The sequence below is a fragment of the Chiloscyllium punctatum genome, chromosome 24 (assembly GCF_047496795.1).
Source record: "Chiloscyllium punctatum isolate Juve2018m chromosome 24, sChiPun1.3, whole genome shotgun sequence".
NCBI classification, from domain to species: Eukaryota; Metazoa; Chordata; class Chondrichthyes; order Orectolobiformes; family Hemiscylliidae; genus Chiloscyllium; species Chiloscyllium punctatum.
Window position 1 is genome coordinate 57,252,685 of NC_092762.1, and position 14,612 is coordinate 57,267,296.

Below are 14,612 nucleotides of genomic sequence, written 5' to 3' on the forward strand. Positions count from 1 at the left end.
TAGTCAGTGCTCGCTTTTCCAAATGCATGTAAATTTTGTCCCTAAGAACTCCATCCAACAGCTTATACACCACTGACGTCAGGCTTCCCAGACTATGGTTCCCTGGGTTTTCCTTACCGACTTACTTAAGTTGTAGCACCTCCTTATCCACCCTCCAGTATTTTGGCACCTCACTTATGGCCGTTGATAGTACAAATATCTCAGCAAGGGCCCAGCAATCCTATCTCTAGCTTATCACAAAGTTCTGGGAAACACCTGATCAGGCACCTGAAATTTATCTACCTTTCAGCATTTTAAGACCACTAGCACCATCTCTTTAATATGAACTCATTTCAAGACATAACTATTTATTTCCCCAAGTTCTTTAACTTTCATGTCCTTCTCCACAGTAAATACTAATGCAAAATATTTTAGTATCTCATCCATCTCCTGTGGTTCCACACATAGACAATCACGTTACTCTTTAAGGGTTCTCTCCATAGTTACTCTTTTGCTCTTAATGTACTATAAAATCTTTTTGGATTCTCATTAATTTTATTTGCCAAAACTATCTCATGTCCCCAACTTGCCCCCCTGATTTCCCTCCCAAGTATACCCCTACTGCCCTTATACTTCTTTAGAGATTCATTCAATGCACAAAAGAAAGTTCTAAGCATTTGTTCAGAAATGGGTCTTCAAACTTATAACTCCATGCTTTAGATTTACTTGCATGTAAAAGGTTCTGCGGGTTAGCCTGACATATGTCGCCTCCTTTTTCTTATCGTCCAGCATTCCCTTTACTGTCAGCTTTGCCGTTCACACTAGCGGTAATATATTGTCTCTGAACTCTCATTATCTTAAATTAAAGTCCTTTCACTTCCCAACCATTGCTTTATCTGTCAATAGTCTCCCCCAGTCAGCTTTAGAAAGTTCCTGTCTCTTACCATCAAAATTGGCCTTGCTGCAATTTAGAACTTGAACTTTTTGACCAGTTCTATCCTTTTTTTTCATAACTACTTTAAAATTTAATGGAATTATGATCACTTCTCCCAAAGTGGACCCCTACTGACACCTCATTTCTCAATGGAATGTCAAGTGTTGCTCCTTTTCTAGTAGATATATCCCCATTTTGAATAAAAAAAACCTGTTTTCTTGTACACACTTAACAAATTCCTCCCCATCCAAACCCTTAATGCTCTGACAGTCCTAGTGTATGTTTGGAAAGTTAAAATCCCCCACCATTACAACCCTATTATTCTTACTGATATTTGAGACTACCTTACATAATTGCTTCTCAACTTCCTGCTGACTATTGGAGGACCTATAATATAATTCCATCAAGGCAGACATTGCTTACTTATTTCTCATTTCCATCCATATAATTTCACTGGATGATCTCCCAGGAATATCCTCCCTAAATATATCCATAATGTTATCCTAAAGCAAAAACACCACTCCCCCATCTCCCTTGCCTCCCTTTCAATCCTCCTTATATGAGTATATAAATTAGGCTGACTCTGTTGCACGTCTAAGACAGTGCCGTATGGACCAAAACAGTCGAGGATGAGGGATTACGCGAATGTGCTATCTGCTTTTTCGCTTGGGAAGTTCTCAGGGGTCATTCAAATAAGGGCAGAAATTTCTTCCAGTGGTTAACTAATTTTGAAATAAATTGCTGTGTGCGGAATCTGTGTCGTCATCTGCTGCATTTACCTCCATCAAACAACCATGAACAAAACTGCCAGGAAAACAACTCTGGTTGAAACCGAGCTCAATGCAAGTGATTGAATGAATTTTGTAATATAATCATGTGCATTCTTGTATATTAACTGTTTTTTGGACATATTTTGGATTGTTTAGAATTAGTTTCCATACTCTAGCTTATAATTCATGTTTGATGTAAGTGCTGAATGGATTTTAATCGTCATTTTCATTTCTGTAGGTTGTTAAATTGCATACCAAATTGGGTAAGCCAATTCCTTCAACTGAGCCAGTTGTAGTAAATTCGACATCAGCTGCTGTGAATAAGCCAGTGAGCAGTGTTACTACTACAGCTACAGTACCAACACCAATCCAGATGCCTCCCAAGTCAGCTGCTGCATTCACTAATAATACAAGCAAACCACCTGCATTAATAGTGAAGAAACCTGTAACACCCAAAATAACATTTATTGGTACGTTTAAGATTTTGAACTTCAACAAATGTCTCTTTTCCTATCCTCTGTGTTCTGTTTTCCTGTGAAGATTCAGTTAATTACTCATTAGCTCACTGCTCCCTCCGTATTTCAGTTTGTGGAGCAAAGCTGTGCAACAGAAGATTCTCTGGTTCAATCTCCAGTTGTAGCTCTAATTTCTATGTCAATCAGAGCTGAGAGAGGTGAAGCAATGATCCCCTTGCTATTCCTCATCACCTTGCAGTGAATTTCAATTAGAAACTCTATGATGATGGATTTCACATGGTGCTTTGGTGATGCTGTCTCTTCAACTCTTGCTATTTTAAGCGCCATTGCAGTTCCCCAAAAGGTGCTTATTAGTTTTGTGAATCTGACCTCTGGACAAGGCAAAAAACATTTGGAAGGTAGAGGGAAGCTATCCATCTAACATACCCTTACAACTTTTTTTTTATGCTCAATCCTGTTAGTACACCAGGTATTGTGGCTCAGTTTGTGAGAAAATAAAACCAATCCACATTCAATTCAAATTATTTTACTTCAGCAACTTTATAAATTGGGAGAAAAAAAATGCAGTCTTGAGTTAATCTTGTTATTAAGTAAGTTGTATCTCTTAATTAGAAAGTTGAAAGTCTTACTGGTACATGTAGTTTGTGTGAGAAAGTGGAAGTTGAAGCACTGTGTGTGGGGTTTGCTTTAGGTCAATCCATCTGATATTTGCAAGTTTAGTGAAAAAGACTTTAGTCCTATCTATTTAATTGGTTTTTCTAAGAGATTACAGATTTGGACTTAATGTTGAGTTCCATGATCATAGCAGAATGTTCTTAAATTAACTGTCCTTCACACTTGGAACTTCAACAATTAAACAAATTGTTTGTAATGAAACTGAATAAATTGTGAAAAGCTCCAGAATCTCTAAATTTTGTTGGGAGCCCTATCCTCTAGACAATGAAATATTCTTGTATTGTCCATCATATATGGCAAATGAATAAAGGAGACTCCTGGATCGTGGTCACATCAGCGCAAACAGGTTTTGCACTGGAGTCTCAGCCCAACTTGACTTTGGAGTGACAAGTGAAGTGGGAGCTTTCATTGCACTCTGGAACCAGGTTGAACCTTAGCTCTGGATTTGCATTGTTTGTGCTGTACTACATTTGTAGTACAAGTATATCCTTGAGGACGGCTTTGTGCCTATTACAATGTTCTAGGCTTCAGTGTGTGATTGATATGTAATTGCCAGACAAGATGTGCTGGGACGGTAATTGCATGTAGTTTGCATACTAACAAATACGCACTGCAACCTAGCTGCCATTTGAAGAAATTCAAAAACTTCTCTTCTGCATTCAAAGGAGGAAACAAATTACAGACGATGGGAAACAAAATGGAAGAAGTTAAAGTCCCAAATGCTAAGCCAGAGCCCCAGATGCAGGAATTCAAGCCTGAGCAGACCGCAGCACCAGTGCCAGCTTCCACTATCCCAGCGCAGCTTCAGAACGATGTCCAGCCTGTAGGCCACGATTATGTAGAAGAGGTAGCTATGTCTAAACATATGAAAAGAATTTACTTATTTTATCCAGGGAAGGGAGGTGTGTGGTATTCTTAAATAATAACGTTTTTAGAACTGAAAGACGTTCATGACCTGTTACAATGTTAATGTATAAAATGAAGGAGAGGCTAGGGGGATGTTTTACCTTTTTCATTCTCTCTTTGTTACTCTAGCTTTCTTCAAACTAACGTTTTCTAAAACATGCTCTAGTTACTAATGTGAGCATTATTTGTGCTCTGCTGAGTTGATAATGGTTCTCAGGGCAAAGAGGAGAAAGCTTGAGCTAAATATCCTGTTTGGTTATCTGCAGTAATTTCCTGCAGTAGGAAATACAAGTAGGAAAAGGAGACACTGTTACGCTCTTGGAATGTGCTTCACCATTCAGTCTGCTTCTGGCTGAGTTTGTGCCTCATCGACACTCCCAAATTATCACTTGAATCCAGAGAGATTTTTTTAAAAATTATCTTTTCCTTATCCATATGCAACAATGGAGTATCCATAGTCCTGTGATATGGACAGTTCCAAAGATTCACTAAGTGAACACATTCCTCTATTTTAGCAATCTGAATTGATTGACACCTTAATTGTATGGTCATTGGAGGAGTGTAGTCAAGGAGCAGAAGGTGGTGGTTCTATCCAAATGGAATATTGCATATAGTCAGTATCTAGTCACGAAGAGTTGTCTGGGTGAGTTGCCAGATAATGCAGGAACGATTTCTCAATAAGAGTACCTTCAAAGAAGACGGCTGAGAGTGCCACATGACCCTGCACAATATTTATATTAAAAACCCTGCAGGTATTAAAACCATATATTGCTTTCAGGTGAAGTGGTTTTAGAAAATGGAGGATATTTGGTCCAGCAGGGCAAGTATATTCAATTCCCATTTTAATATCATGCATTCTGTACTGAATATTATAAATGTTTCTATAATTCTAATGAAAATTAGTTATGACTGTGAGTTTGCATGTAATTGACCCTCCCAACTTTAGTAGCACAGTAGGTATAGTGTGACAAATGTACATAAGGAGCCTTTGTTGTAAATATGTGTGCGCAAATGCACCGATACACTTGACTGTAGGCACATATTCGATTGGTATTGTTAGCTGACCTGTGGTATTGTACAGTTTAAGTTTTGCACTTGATCCTTTCTGGTCTTGGTGGTACTGTTTTGTCTCTCATTCTGTCTTCCGTTTCATGTAGGTTGGTAGTGTAATGCCAGTGGCTTCATTAATGGGAAAATGTGTTCCTTGGCTGTTCCCTTTCTGTCACCATCTTTCTTCTCTCTTCCCCCACCCACCCACCCCCATTAAAAGATCTTACATCATTGTGTTTCATTTATTCTTCTTTGTCTCAATAACTATATTATTCTTCTCATCCTATCAATTCCCACTAACCTCCTCAGAGGGAGTGATCAGAAATGATCTTGCCTTCTATTCTTACCTTGCCAATTGCCACCCCTTTCTGAGGGTTGGCTTGTTTTAAACTTCAAAACAATTAACTTAAAATAATCAAAGCATTCTTCTTCCTTGAAAGTGTGAACAATTAGAACTCACAAATATAAGCTATTAATGTTTTATTTCGATCACAACACTGGTGAGGATTCTTATTTGGCTTCAAAATTAAATGTTTTTGGAAGGTAAATTCATAGAGACAATTTCTAAAACGCAGATTTGTGTTCATAACATTTTTTTTTCAAAGTCTGTTAATTTTCCCTTTTAAAGCTTTTAAACTTCCTCTGTAATCTTAAATACCTTTTGAATATTTTGAGCAATCTTCAAGAAGCTGAAGAAAGCATTTGTTATATCTGATTGAACATACTGCTGCCTCAAATTGTGCCCGCTTGACATGTGCAGACTGCACAATCCCAATTCAGTTTACGGTATTACAATTCTGGACCAACTAGTCACAACAAGGCCCAGGCTTTTAGCGGAGCCTGTAGTCTTTTAAGTCAAAAAATTAAATTACGGCACTAAAAGGCAAGTTAATATTTAAGCTTGATTGTATTCTGAAATGTGTAATTTTCATAGTTTGGAAAATATTTTGATTGAACTCTAGCAGGAATTGCAATTGCAGGAGGAAAAGGCAGATTTGGAATAAAGTAAGCCATATTGACAGTTTTGGGATCCCAGAATTTTGACTTTGCAATTAATGTTGTATTTATATATGTTTCCTTCCTTAAGTGTGATGATGGGAACTTGCTCAAAATTGAGAAAAGTAGGTAAAATGTGGCAGCTAATTATGTAGGATATTCAGAAGCTATATTGCTGTTGTATTTTTGTGATATGTTTCTCAGATTTTGCTAGCGTTTGTCTAAATGTTTCTTACCTGACCTGCCTAAACTAATCTTCCAGTTGCTCATGTAGTTTCTATTATACTTCATTTAGGTCCGGAATGATGAAGGAAAAGTGATCAGATTTCACTGTAAGCTTTGTGAATGTAGTTTTAATGATCCTAACGCAAAGGATATGCATTTAAAAGGTCGTAGGCATAGACTGCAATACAAGGTGAGTACTTCAGTGTTTTATGTTTTAATGCAGCAATGTACTTGAGTTTTCTTGTGTTAGGATCCTTCACTATTGTGTATGGGGCATGGATGCTTGCTTCACTTTTCCATGTGAAGTATAATTGTGTATGGTTGTAATTGTATGTAGATTATACACTACTTCACAAAGATTATTGGTGAACTTCAAACAGAGCGTCACTTGTATTTTTATTGGAGAATAGGCAGATTGAGTACCGAGTTAGGAATGTGCTGGTTTGTTTGAAATGGCTTGTTAGGTGAAGTTCTGCTTTGCAGAGTTGAGTTATAGTGGTGGGTTATATTCCAGTACTTAGAAAAATAAAGCATTCCACAGGCATTAAATGAAAAAGATTGCCTCTGTTTTATCACTCATCACATTCCACAGCTCTTTGGAAGCTGCTTGCTGCAGCTTTCAGTATTGAGCCAGTGATGTAAATTTATGTGTAAAGGCTGTGATGCTACTTTGTATTGAAATACATACACGCTAGAAATTTAGCTTAGGAATAAAGATAGATTGAAGTTCTGATTTTAGGTCTGTTTTGTCTACTATTTTATTACTGTTAATAACAGTGAGTAAGTGAGGACTGCACATGCTGGAGATCAAAGTCAAGAGTGTGGTGCTGGAAAAGCACAGCAGGTCAAGGAGCATCTGAGGAGCAGGAGAATCAACGGTTTGGCATAAGTCTGAAATCCTGATGAAGGGCTTATCCCCGAAACGTCGATTCTCCTGCTCCTTGGATGCTGCCTGACCTGTTCTTTTCCAGCACCACACTCTCAATGATTGATTGTTAATAACAGCAATGGCAAATGGATAAATCATATCACCATAAGGTAGTGTGATCGGAAATCCTCATCTATTCAAGAAATTCCCAAACCTGCAAGTTTAATGACTATAGAATCAGCTTTGCATAGAATAGTTCTGAGCTGAATATTTAATGGTACTTCATGATCAAGTACAAAGAGTTCTAAATTAAGTACCAACCTTTTAACAGCCTAATCCACCCTGTAGGCCATTGAGCTATTTCATACTCCAAAACACAAATCTACTTTACTTTAATCATAGATGTAAGAGGTTTATTTGAACAGATTTTTATATCCTTTACTTCTGTCTAAATGTTTGCTAAGTATTGGCAGGTGATAACTCAAACGCATTGTGAACTCCTTGATTGTTCAGCGTTTCTCTAAATCCTCCCCGTTTTAATAGGGCACTCCATTATAATGCATCTGAAAAGTGTACAATTACTAATCCCAAACCCAAGACCTATGTCCCCAATAAGGACAAGGAAACAGGCACATAGGAGGAGCACCACCACCTCCAAATCTCTCACCACCCTGACTTTGAAATAAATCACATTTCCTCCTGTGTTACTGGGTCAAAATCTAGAAAATCCCTCCCAAACAGCACTATGCATGTGTTAGGTTCTTTATTCCTGAGATTCTTACACACTTGATGCAAGTGCAATACGCCAACTTCTGGGAACAAGCAAAATTTTATTAGACGAGTAAAATGCAGTACAAGCTTTCTGGAAGGACCTTTAACACACTTCACAATACTTGCAAAGCTGTGTCAAGGGATATCTCGAACAAAGGGACTGATCTTCCTTTTATACAAAATCTTTACATCACAGTCAGTAATGCCCACAAGATGACCCCCAGCCACTCCCTCACAGACACGTGCCACTCAAGACACAATGCAGTGACCTGATCATCTCCAGAAACAATGTAATGTAAATCATCCCTTAATGGCCAAATCTGTTGTAAATCATTTTTTAATTGCAGGGAGCAGTCAGAATGCCAACTGCAACGTTCTTGTTGATTTCTGAATAGGGGATGATAATTTAATTCTTTTACTCTGAATAACTAGGAAATTGCCATGCAAATGGCTCTGAATGGCAAGGGATGGAAATGTAAATTCCTTACATATTACCTGTAAGACAGAGACATCCCACCCAAGCCTCGGGACATCCAATTTCCTGCAGGTTAGCAGAGCAAATTAGCCCTTTAATACCTCATTCCCTCCTTTTATCATTCCATGATAACTACCTAGATGGTGCTACCAGCTTATCCATAAGATTCTTACCGTCAGTACTTAGGCAAGTTATTGACACACAGCATAGTGATTATAGCACCATAGACTACTCATCCATGCAGTAGATAGGATCCCCAGGATCCTCCCACATGGAAAAAAAATTCACCAGTCATGTTTTTAAATCCACAGTCCTTAATGACCACTCCACTCCCTCTAAGTAGAGTGGAAACGAGTTAGATATCCAAAATTTCCTTCAGTAAACTCCAACCTGAAAACAAAATCCAGTCTGTCCTTGCACACGACTCCAATGAGAAATCTGAATCCTTGAATGCTGGTAGTTAAATACTTAATAAACTGGCGAGATTTCCATCCTTGTGGAGATGCTTCAGTTGGAGGATACCAGCACATCTGAGCAGCTGCAGCAGCAGGGCAGGTGAAAGCAGCATTCTTTGCTGCTTCTGCTCCCACTCTGCTGTCAAATATAACAAAGCCAACTGGCTGTTTGGATGTTAGCTTGACCAGTGAGCGTTCATGTTCTTTAAATGATTGAAAGAGAAGGTAAAGCTCTCATGGTTTAATATCTGTAGGAAGGCCACTGACAAAAAACATACAGAACTCTTCTTCACTATTGTTAGCTTCTTATCTTTTCATTCTCATGACTGGGGAGCTGATTGAATCCATTGGATTAGGTTGTGGAGGGGCCGGCGGTGTTCCAAAGGTGTGCTTTACCTGTGAGTGGAGAAACTCGAGAGACAATGTTCGCTGTTGCAAGTATCTTTGCATTTCCTCTCCCATTCCTTCCTTGCCAAGGTGGTTATCAGTATGAAGACAGTCACACATTTAACTACACTAAATTGTGTCTGCCTATTTCAACATTCTCAGTTGTCTTGAAGTCTGTTGCTCTGTTCACTATTTATGACATTATCAGGTTTTATACAACCCATAAACTTCTAAATTGTGCTGACTAAACAATTCAGTAATTTATAAACAAGAATCAGTGGTCCTAATATTTTCTTTTAAAATATCATGATCAGTGTTTTTAATTTGAATGTGTGGTTGTTGACAAACTGACATTGTAAATTTAACTTCACAAATAAAACAATCAGAATTACAGAGGTTACAGGCCAGTAACTCTACAACTTTGGTAGGGATCAACATTCTTTGAATTTGCAATATGAAGTGGGCCAATGAAGTCTTAACAATAATAGACAGAACTTAAAGAGCTCAGCCACAAGTTCTAATATTCTCTAAAACCTTAACAAAACATCAAAATTAAAAAGCATTCTTCTTTCTATGAACACTTTGCATTAAAAAAAGCTGCAAAGGTAGTTTAATACAATACTCTCATCTGGCTAAAGCATGATCAGTGACACTTTTTTTTTGAAGCAGATATTGTAGAATTTCAAACAAATCAGGGGCTGAAGGCCCTCTATCATTTTATCTTATGGTTATATGTTTTATTGTAAAAAGGACTTAATGTTGTATAATATTAATGTAAAAGCAAAATCTGTCCCACTACATAGCCCACAAAATTAGATCCTAATTCAAATAAGGCAAAACAGTAACTTAAAAGGATTTTGGGTTTCACCCCCACATTCCCTGTGAAATAAAACCAGTTCCCTGTAATTACAAATATTTTGCCAATTCACTCCTTAGTCCCTGATTAAGAACAATGCTGTTGTATCAGGTCATCATCCTTCTTGGTTTTAAAAAAAATGCTGGAGGTCTTTAGCTTGGCTTTCCCTTAGAATTTTCTCAACCCTTGCAAGTTTAATTTGTATTACAAGCATCTTCAAATTTTGACCATACGCAGTGAACACCGATAACTGAAACTTAAATCAGCGAAGAGGTATCACTTAATACTTCAGGAACAAATCTGGGTCCTGATTGACCTATTATGTCATAATAATCAATCTCTTCCATGTGTATTTCCTACCTACTGTCAGATATCAATAGATTATTGTTTAAGCTACAGTAACAAAGTAAATCAAGAGTTCTGACTTGTACAAGTAAGACTCACAATTAAAACCTGTAATAGAAATGCTTGCCCCATTTTTAAAGTCTCAATTTCCTAACTTATTTCTGTATAGTAGTCCAGTGTCTTCCATGTCCACACCCGCTTCAGGGTCCTGACCTTCACGTGGGGGATTTCCCCTCTTAACAACCAGTCTAAGGCAAGGTGACTGAGATGGCACAATACAGTAGTTATCTTTTATCTTATGCACTATGCTCTGGAGCCTCAAACCTCACCACTAGAGGACTCCAACCTACTTTTTTTCGGGGACTCTAATCTCATTTTGCCAGGGGGACTTTAACTTCCCTTTTCCTGGAGGGACTCTAACCTCCTTTCCCAGTAACTTATGATTCTGAAAACAAGCTCGTTGGCATGCAAGTGCGTAAGTTACCTCAGAGATTCCATCACCACAGAATCCTAGGAAACGAGGGCTTGACTGAATGGTAGGTTAAGGAGAGAGATCAAGGTAAATCTTACCTTGTGGGCCCATCCATTTCACGCAACCGGCACTCAGACGATCACTTCCTCAGTCTACTTAGAAGCTCGGTATATGTTGGAATCCCACCGCTGCCACCAAACGTTCTGTTCTTTTTTCTTGAGATTCTTACACGCTTGATGCAACTGCAACACACCAACTTCTGCAAACAAGCAGAATTTTATCCGACAAGTACAGTACATAACAAGCTTTCTGGAGGAACCTTTAACATTCTTTGCAATACTTGCGAAGCCGTGTCAAGGGATCTCTCAAACAAAGAAACAGTCCTTCCTTTATACAAAATCTTTACATCACAGTCAGTAACACCCACAAGACAACCCCCAGCCACTCCCTCACAGTCGCATGCCACTCAAGACAATGCAGTGATCATCTCCAGAAACAGTAGTGTAACTCATCCCTTAATGGCCAAATCTGTTGTGAATCATTTTTTAATTGCAGCAGACAGTCAGAATGCTAACTGCAATGTTCTTGTTAATTTCTGAATAGGGGATAATAATGTCATTCTTTTACTCTGAATAACTAGGAAATGGGCTTAAAAATGTGTTGCTGGAAAAGTGCAGCAGGTCAGGCAGCATCAAAGGAGCAGGAGAATCGACGTTTCGGGCATAAACCCTTCTTCAGGAAGAAGGGCTTATGCCCGAAACATCAATTCTCCTGTTCCTTTAATGCTACCTGACCTGCTGCGCTTTTCCAGCAACATATTTTTAAGCTCTGATCTCCAGCATCTGCAGTCCTCACTTTCTCCTACATAACTAGGAAATGGTCATGCAAATGGCTCTGAATGGCAAGGGATGGGAATGTAAATTCCTTACATATTACCTGTAAGACAGAGGCATCCCACCTGAGCCTCGAGACATCCAATTTCCTGCAGATTAGTAGAGCAAATTAGCCATTTAATGTCTCACGTGTATGGGTTATAGCTCAAGAAAACAGTTCACCACAATTTCCCCACAGGTAATCAGTGGTGGTCAATAAATGCTAGTTTTGTCCTGCGAAAGAATGAATAAATTATTTGTGTGACATTGCCTATTAACCTTGACTTGGTTCAATAATGTCTTTGGTTAGATCTGTACAATGTATAACTATATTTGTATTTTCAGTCATAAATCATACACGCAAAGAAAATTACTTTGGGGTACTTGAATGGTATCATGTTACATTAGAATAACATTTTGGAAATAATTTGGTGTTTTGTTTTTAGACATAAGAAAAGCAAAGACCCAAGGAAGACCGCTGAAATTAAAGCAGGACAATTAACATTAAGGGGATTTGCAGGATAATTATTCAGGTGGACTCCTGTCACTGAGGCATTTATGCTGGGTCTTTCCTTTTCAGACCTGTAGTTTGTGTCTCTGGCATTTTCTGTTGAATTTTTGAAAATGTATATTTTTTCTCTATTTCAAGCAAGGGGAAATCTGGTTAAAGTAAGTACAGGCTCAGAAAAAGAGAGCTTGGATTAAATTTGGTAAGAAGATATTTAAAACTGATGGACTTTTGAACTTTCAACAGTGTGTGTCCAGTTACTGATATATAAGCACTTTCTCATTCCTATTTTACTTGAATCAATTTTGCAGTCCAGCAAATCAAGCGGAATGAAAATGTTTTTTTTATTATGCTGCAATAATGCTTGCTTTCTCTCTTTTAAAGAAAAAGGTGAATCCAGACCTTCAAGTTGAAATAAAACCAAGTATCCGAGCCAGAAAAATCCATGAGGAGAAGATGAGAAAACAAATGCAGAAGGAGGAGTACTGGAGAAGGAGAGAGGAGGAGGAGCGCTGGCGAATGGAAATGAGGTTAACATGGCATTTTGGCTGGAAACTGATCCACAAATGAAATAATTTCAAAAGAACTTTAGCAGCATTTTATCTGTCATGTTTCTTGCACGTCTGCTACAATAAAATGAATCAAAAATTTAGTAATTCTTTATCAGGAATTTTTTTTTAAATTAAGCGACACTATTTAAAGCCCATGTATAAGTTATTGATTAAAGGTGCTGAGTGGACCTGGTGGAGCGGCGGATATCCTTTAACCTTGCTGGTCAGAGCTGGCACTTTGTTATTTACGTCTTGCTAGATGTTGTATATTGCGATCCTGCTTTCGGGTCAGAGAAATTTGGTGTTGTCTTCCTGTACTTTTTGCAACGTGGAGTGCTCTCTGAATAGTTGCTTCCACATTAATGTATCAACACGTATGTAGCAGGAACTGGTATAGGTTATCAGCCTTTGAACTTTCATGCAACCCTACTTTCTAAATGATTGCAAGAAGTTGCAACGGAAGGTTATTTAGACTTGTATTGAGAAAAATTGGGGGTTTTCAGAGTTTTCGGTCATAAATGCCAGGAATAACTAAATACTCTTTTTTTTTGTTTGAAAGGGGTACTTTGAAGCTCTTCAACTAGGGCCACAAATTAGTTTAATTGATCACTCATTTCTTAGCTGTTTGTGGAACATTGTGTGTAGAATGACTGCCATGTTCACCTACCTCAATGACTACACTTCAATTTAGTTCATTACATGTGAATTTTGAGAGATTCAACAAGAGGTGCAGCTGTGTTTCTGATGTCTTTGCTCCTACATTTTCAGGCGGTATGAAGAGGAGATGTATTGGAGGAGAGTGGAAGAAGAGCACATTTATTGGGAAGAACAGCGTCGCAGATTAACACCTGACTGGCACCCGCCACCGCTCATGGGAAGACTGGGCATGCCACAAGCACCAACTCCTATGGTAGGTTTGAACTTGTGCCATTTCAAGTACGTTTTTAAAAATGAAGCTCCTTAGTTGGGCAAAATTGAGCATGTATTATGTCATAGTAACCTTATAGTCACGAATTATCCTCACCAAAATGACAGGGAGATGTAAAGCATTACCTCCAAGCACATTTAACTTTTAAGCACTGCATTCAGTAAAATTAAATCTTATGCAGCTACTTAAATAATATGAAAACTATTGCTAGAATTTTGTCCTTTATCTCATTTCTGTATCCCCAACTTTTCAGTGTAAGTGGAAAAGAATTATAAATCCACTTCAAAAATGATCCTGACTACTTTAGGAAACCTTTTCTCAAACAGTCATCACATTGTGCAAACTGAAGCCTTAAGTTAACATCGTTAAATGGGACGGCATGACTGCTATGAGAAAAATACTGTCCAAGCTTTCATCTGTTGTATTGCTCCCTTTGTGTTGTTTGATTGTTTGATGTTGAATTTGAAGGGCATAATTGACATAGGTTCCTGTTCATAATCCAGCGATCCCTATTGCAAAATGGATGAAGAAAATTTTGTGCTAAGCTGGGTGGGAGCACAACCATGCAGAAGCTTGGAAGGTACTCTGTTAATCTTGACCTGTCGTAAAGAACACCCAATAAAAATTTCAAGTAACTGTGCTTTGAAACCTAGTCTCTTGCAAAAAGTACATTTATAAAGGGAGCATTAATAAGGCCTAGATTAGAGCTTAATTGCTTCTCTCAGTTGAATAAATTATAACACTTGTTCTCCAGGCTTCTGCCAGTAAGAATTGAATAGAATTGAATTGAACAATGATCATTGGGAGCGAAAAGTGACTGATGCAAATACTGCTGTGTTCCAGAGAGAATTGACACCTGTGGGAAAGGACAAGGTGGGAAATTGGATTTGTAGTATAATGAAGAAAGGAGAATGTTTAAAAAGGATGGAGAAGCGATTGGAAAAATGTCTTGGTTGAGCCATCTTGAAGCAGCATGCATACATATTGGGAAATAAAATATGGCCAGCTTCATCTAATTGCTCTGTACAACGTTTTTTCCAAATGTGCAGTGCAAGTGTATTGAATGTTGTTTGCTCGAGTGTAATATCTCCTCGTGCTGAGAGAAATCCTCTC

At 38.1% G+C, this 14,612-nt stretch overlaps 1 protein-coding gene across 5 annotated transcripts in view; it reads left to right on the top strand.

Annotated features, from left to right (window-relative positions):
* The window catches only part of LOC140494562 (zinc finger RNA-binding protein-like), an 84,334-nt gene that overhangs the window by 51,281 nt on the left and 18,441 nt on the right, over positions 1 to 14,612 (top strand). For all 5 annotated transcript variants that reach the window (XM_072593873.1, XM_072593875.1, XM_072593871.1 and 2 more), the window contains 5 exons: positions 1,922 to 2,153; positions 3,500 to 3,681; positions 6,082 to 6,201; positions 12,405 to 12,550; positions 13,340 to 13,481. In XM_072593873.1, coding sequence (XP_072449974.1) covers positions 1,922 to 2,153; positions 3,500 to 3,681; positions 6,082 to 6,201; positions 12,405 to 12,550; positions 13,340 to 13,481 — 822 coding nt within the window. The remainder of the gene's footprint in view (positions 1 to 1,921; positions 2,154 to 3,499; positions 3,682 to 6,081; positions 6,202 to 12,404; positions 12,551 to 13,339; positions 13,482 to 14,612) is intronic.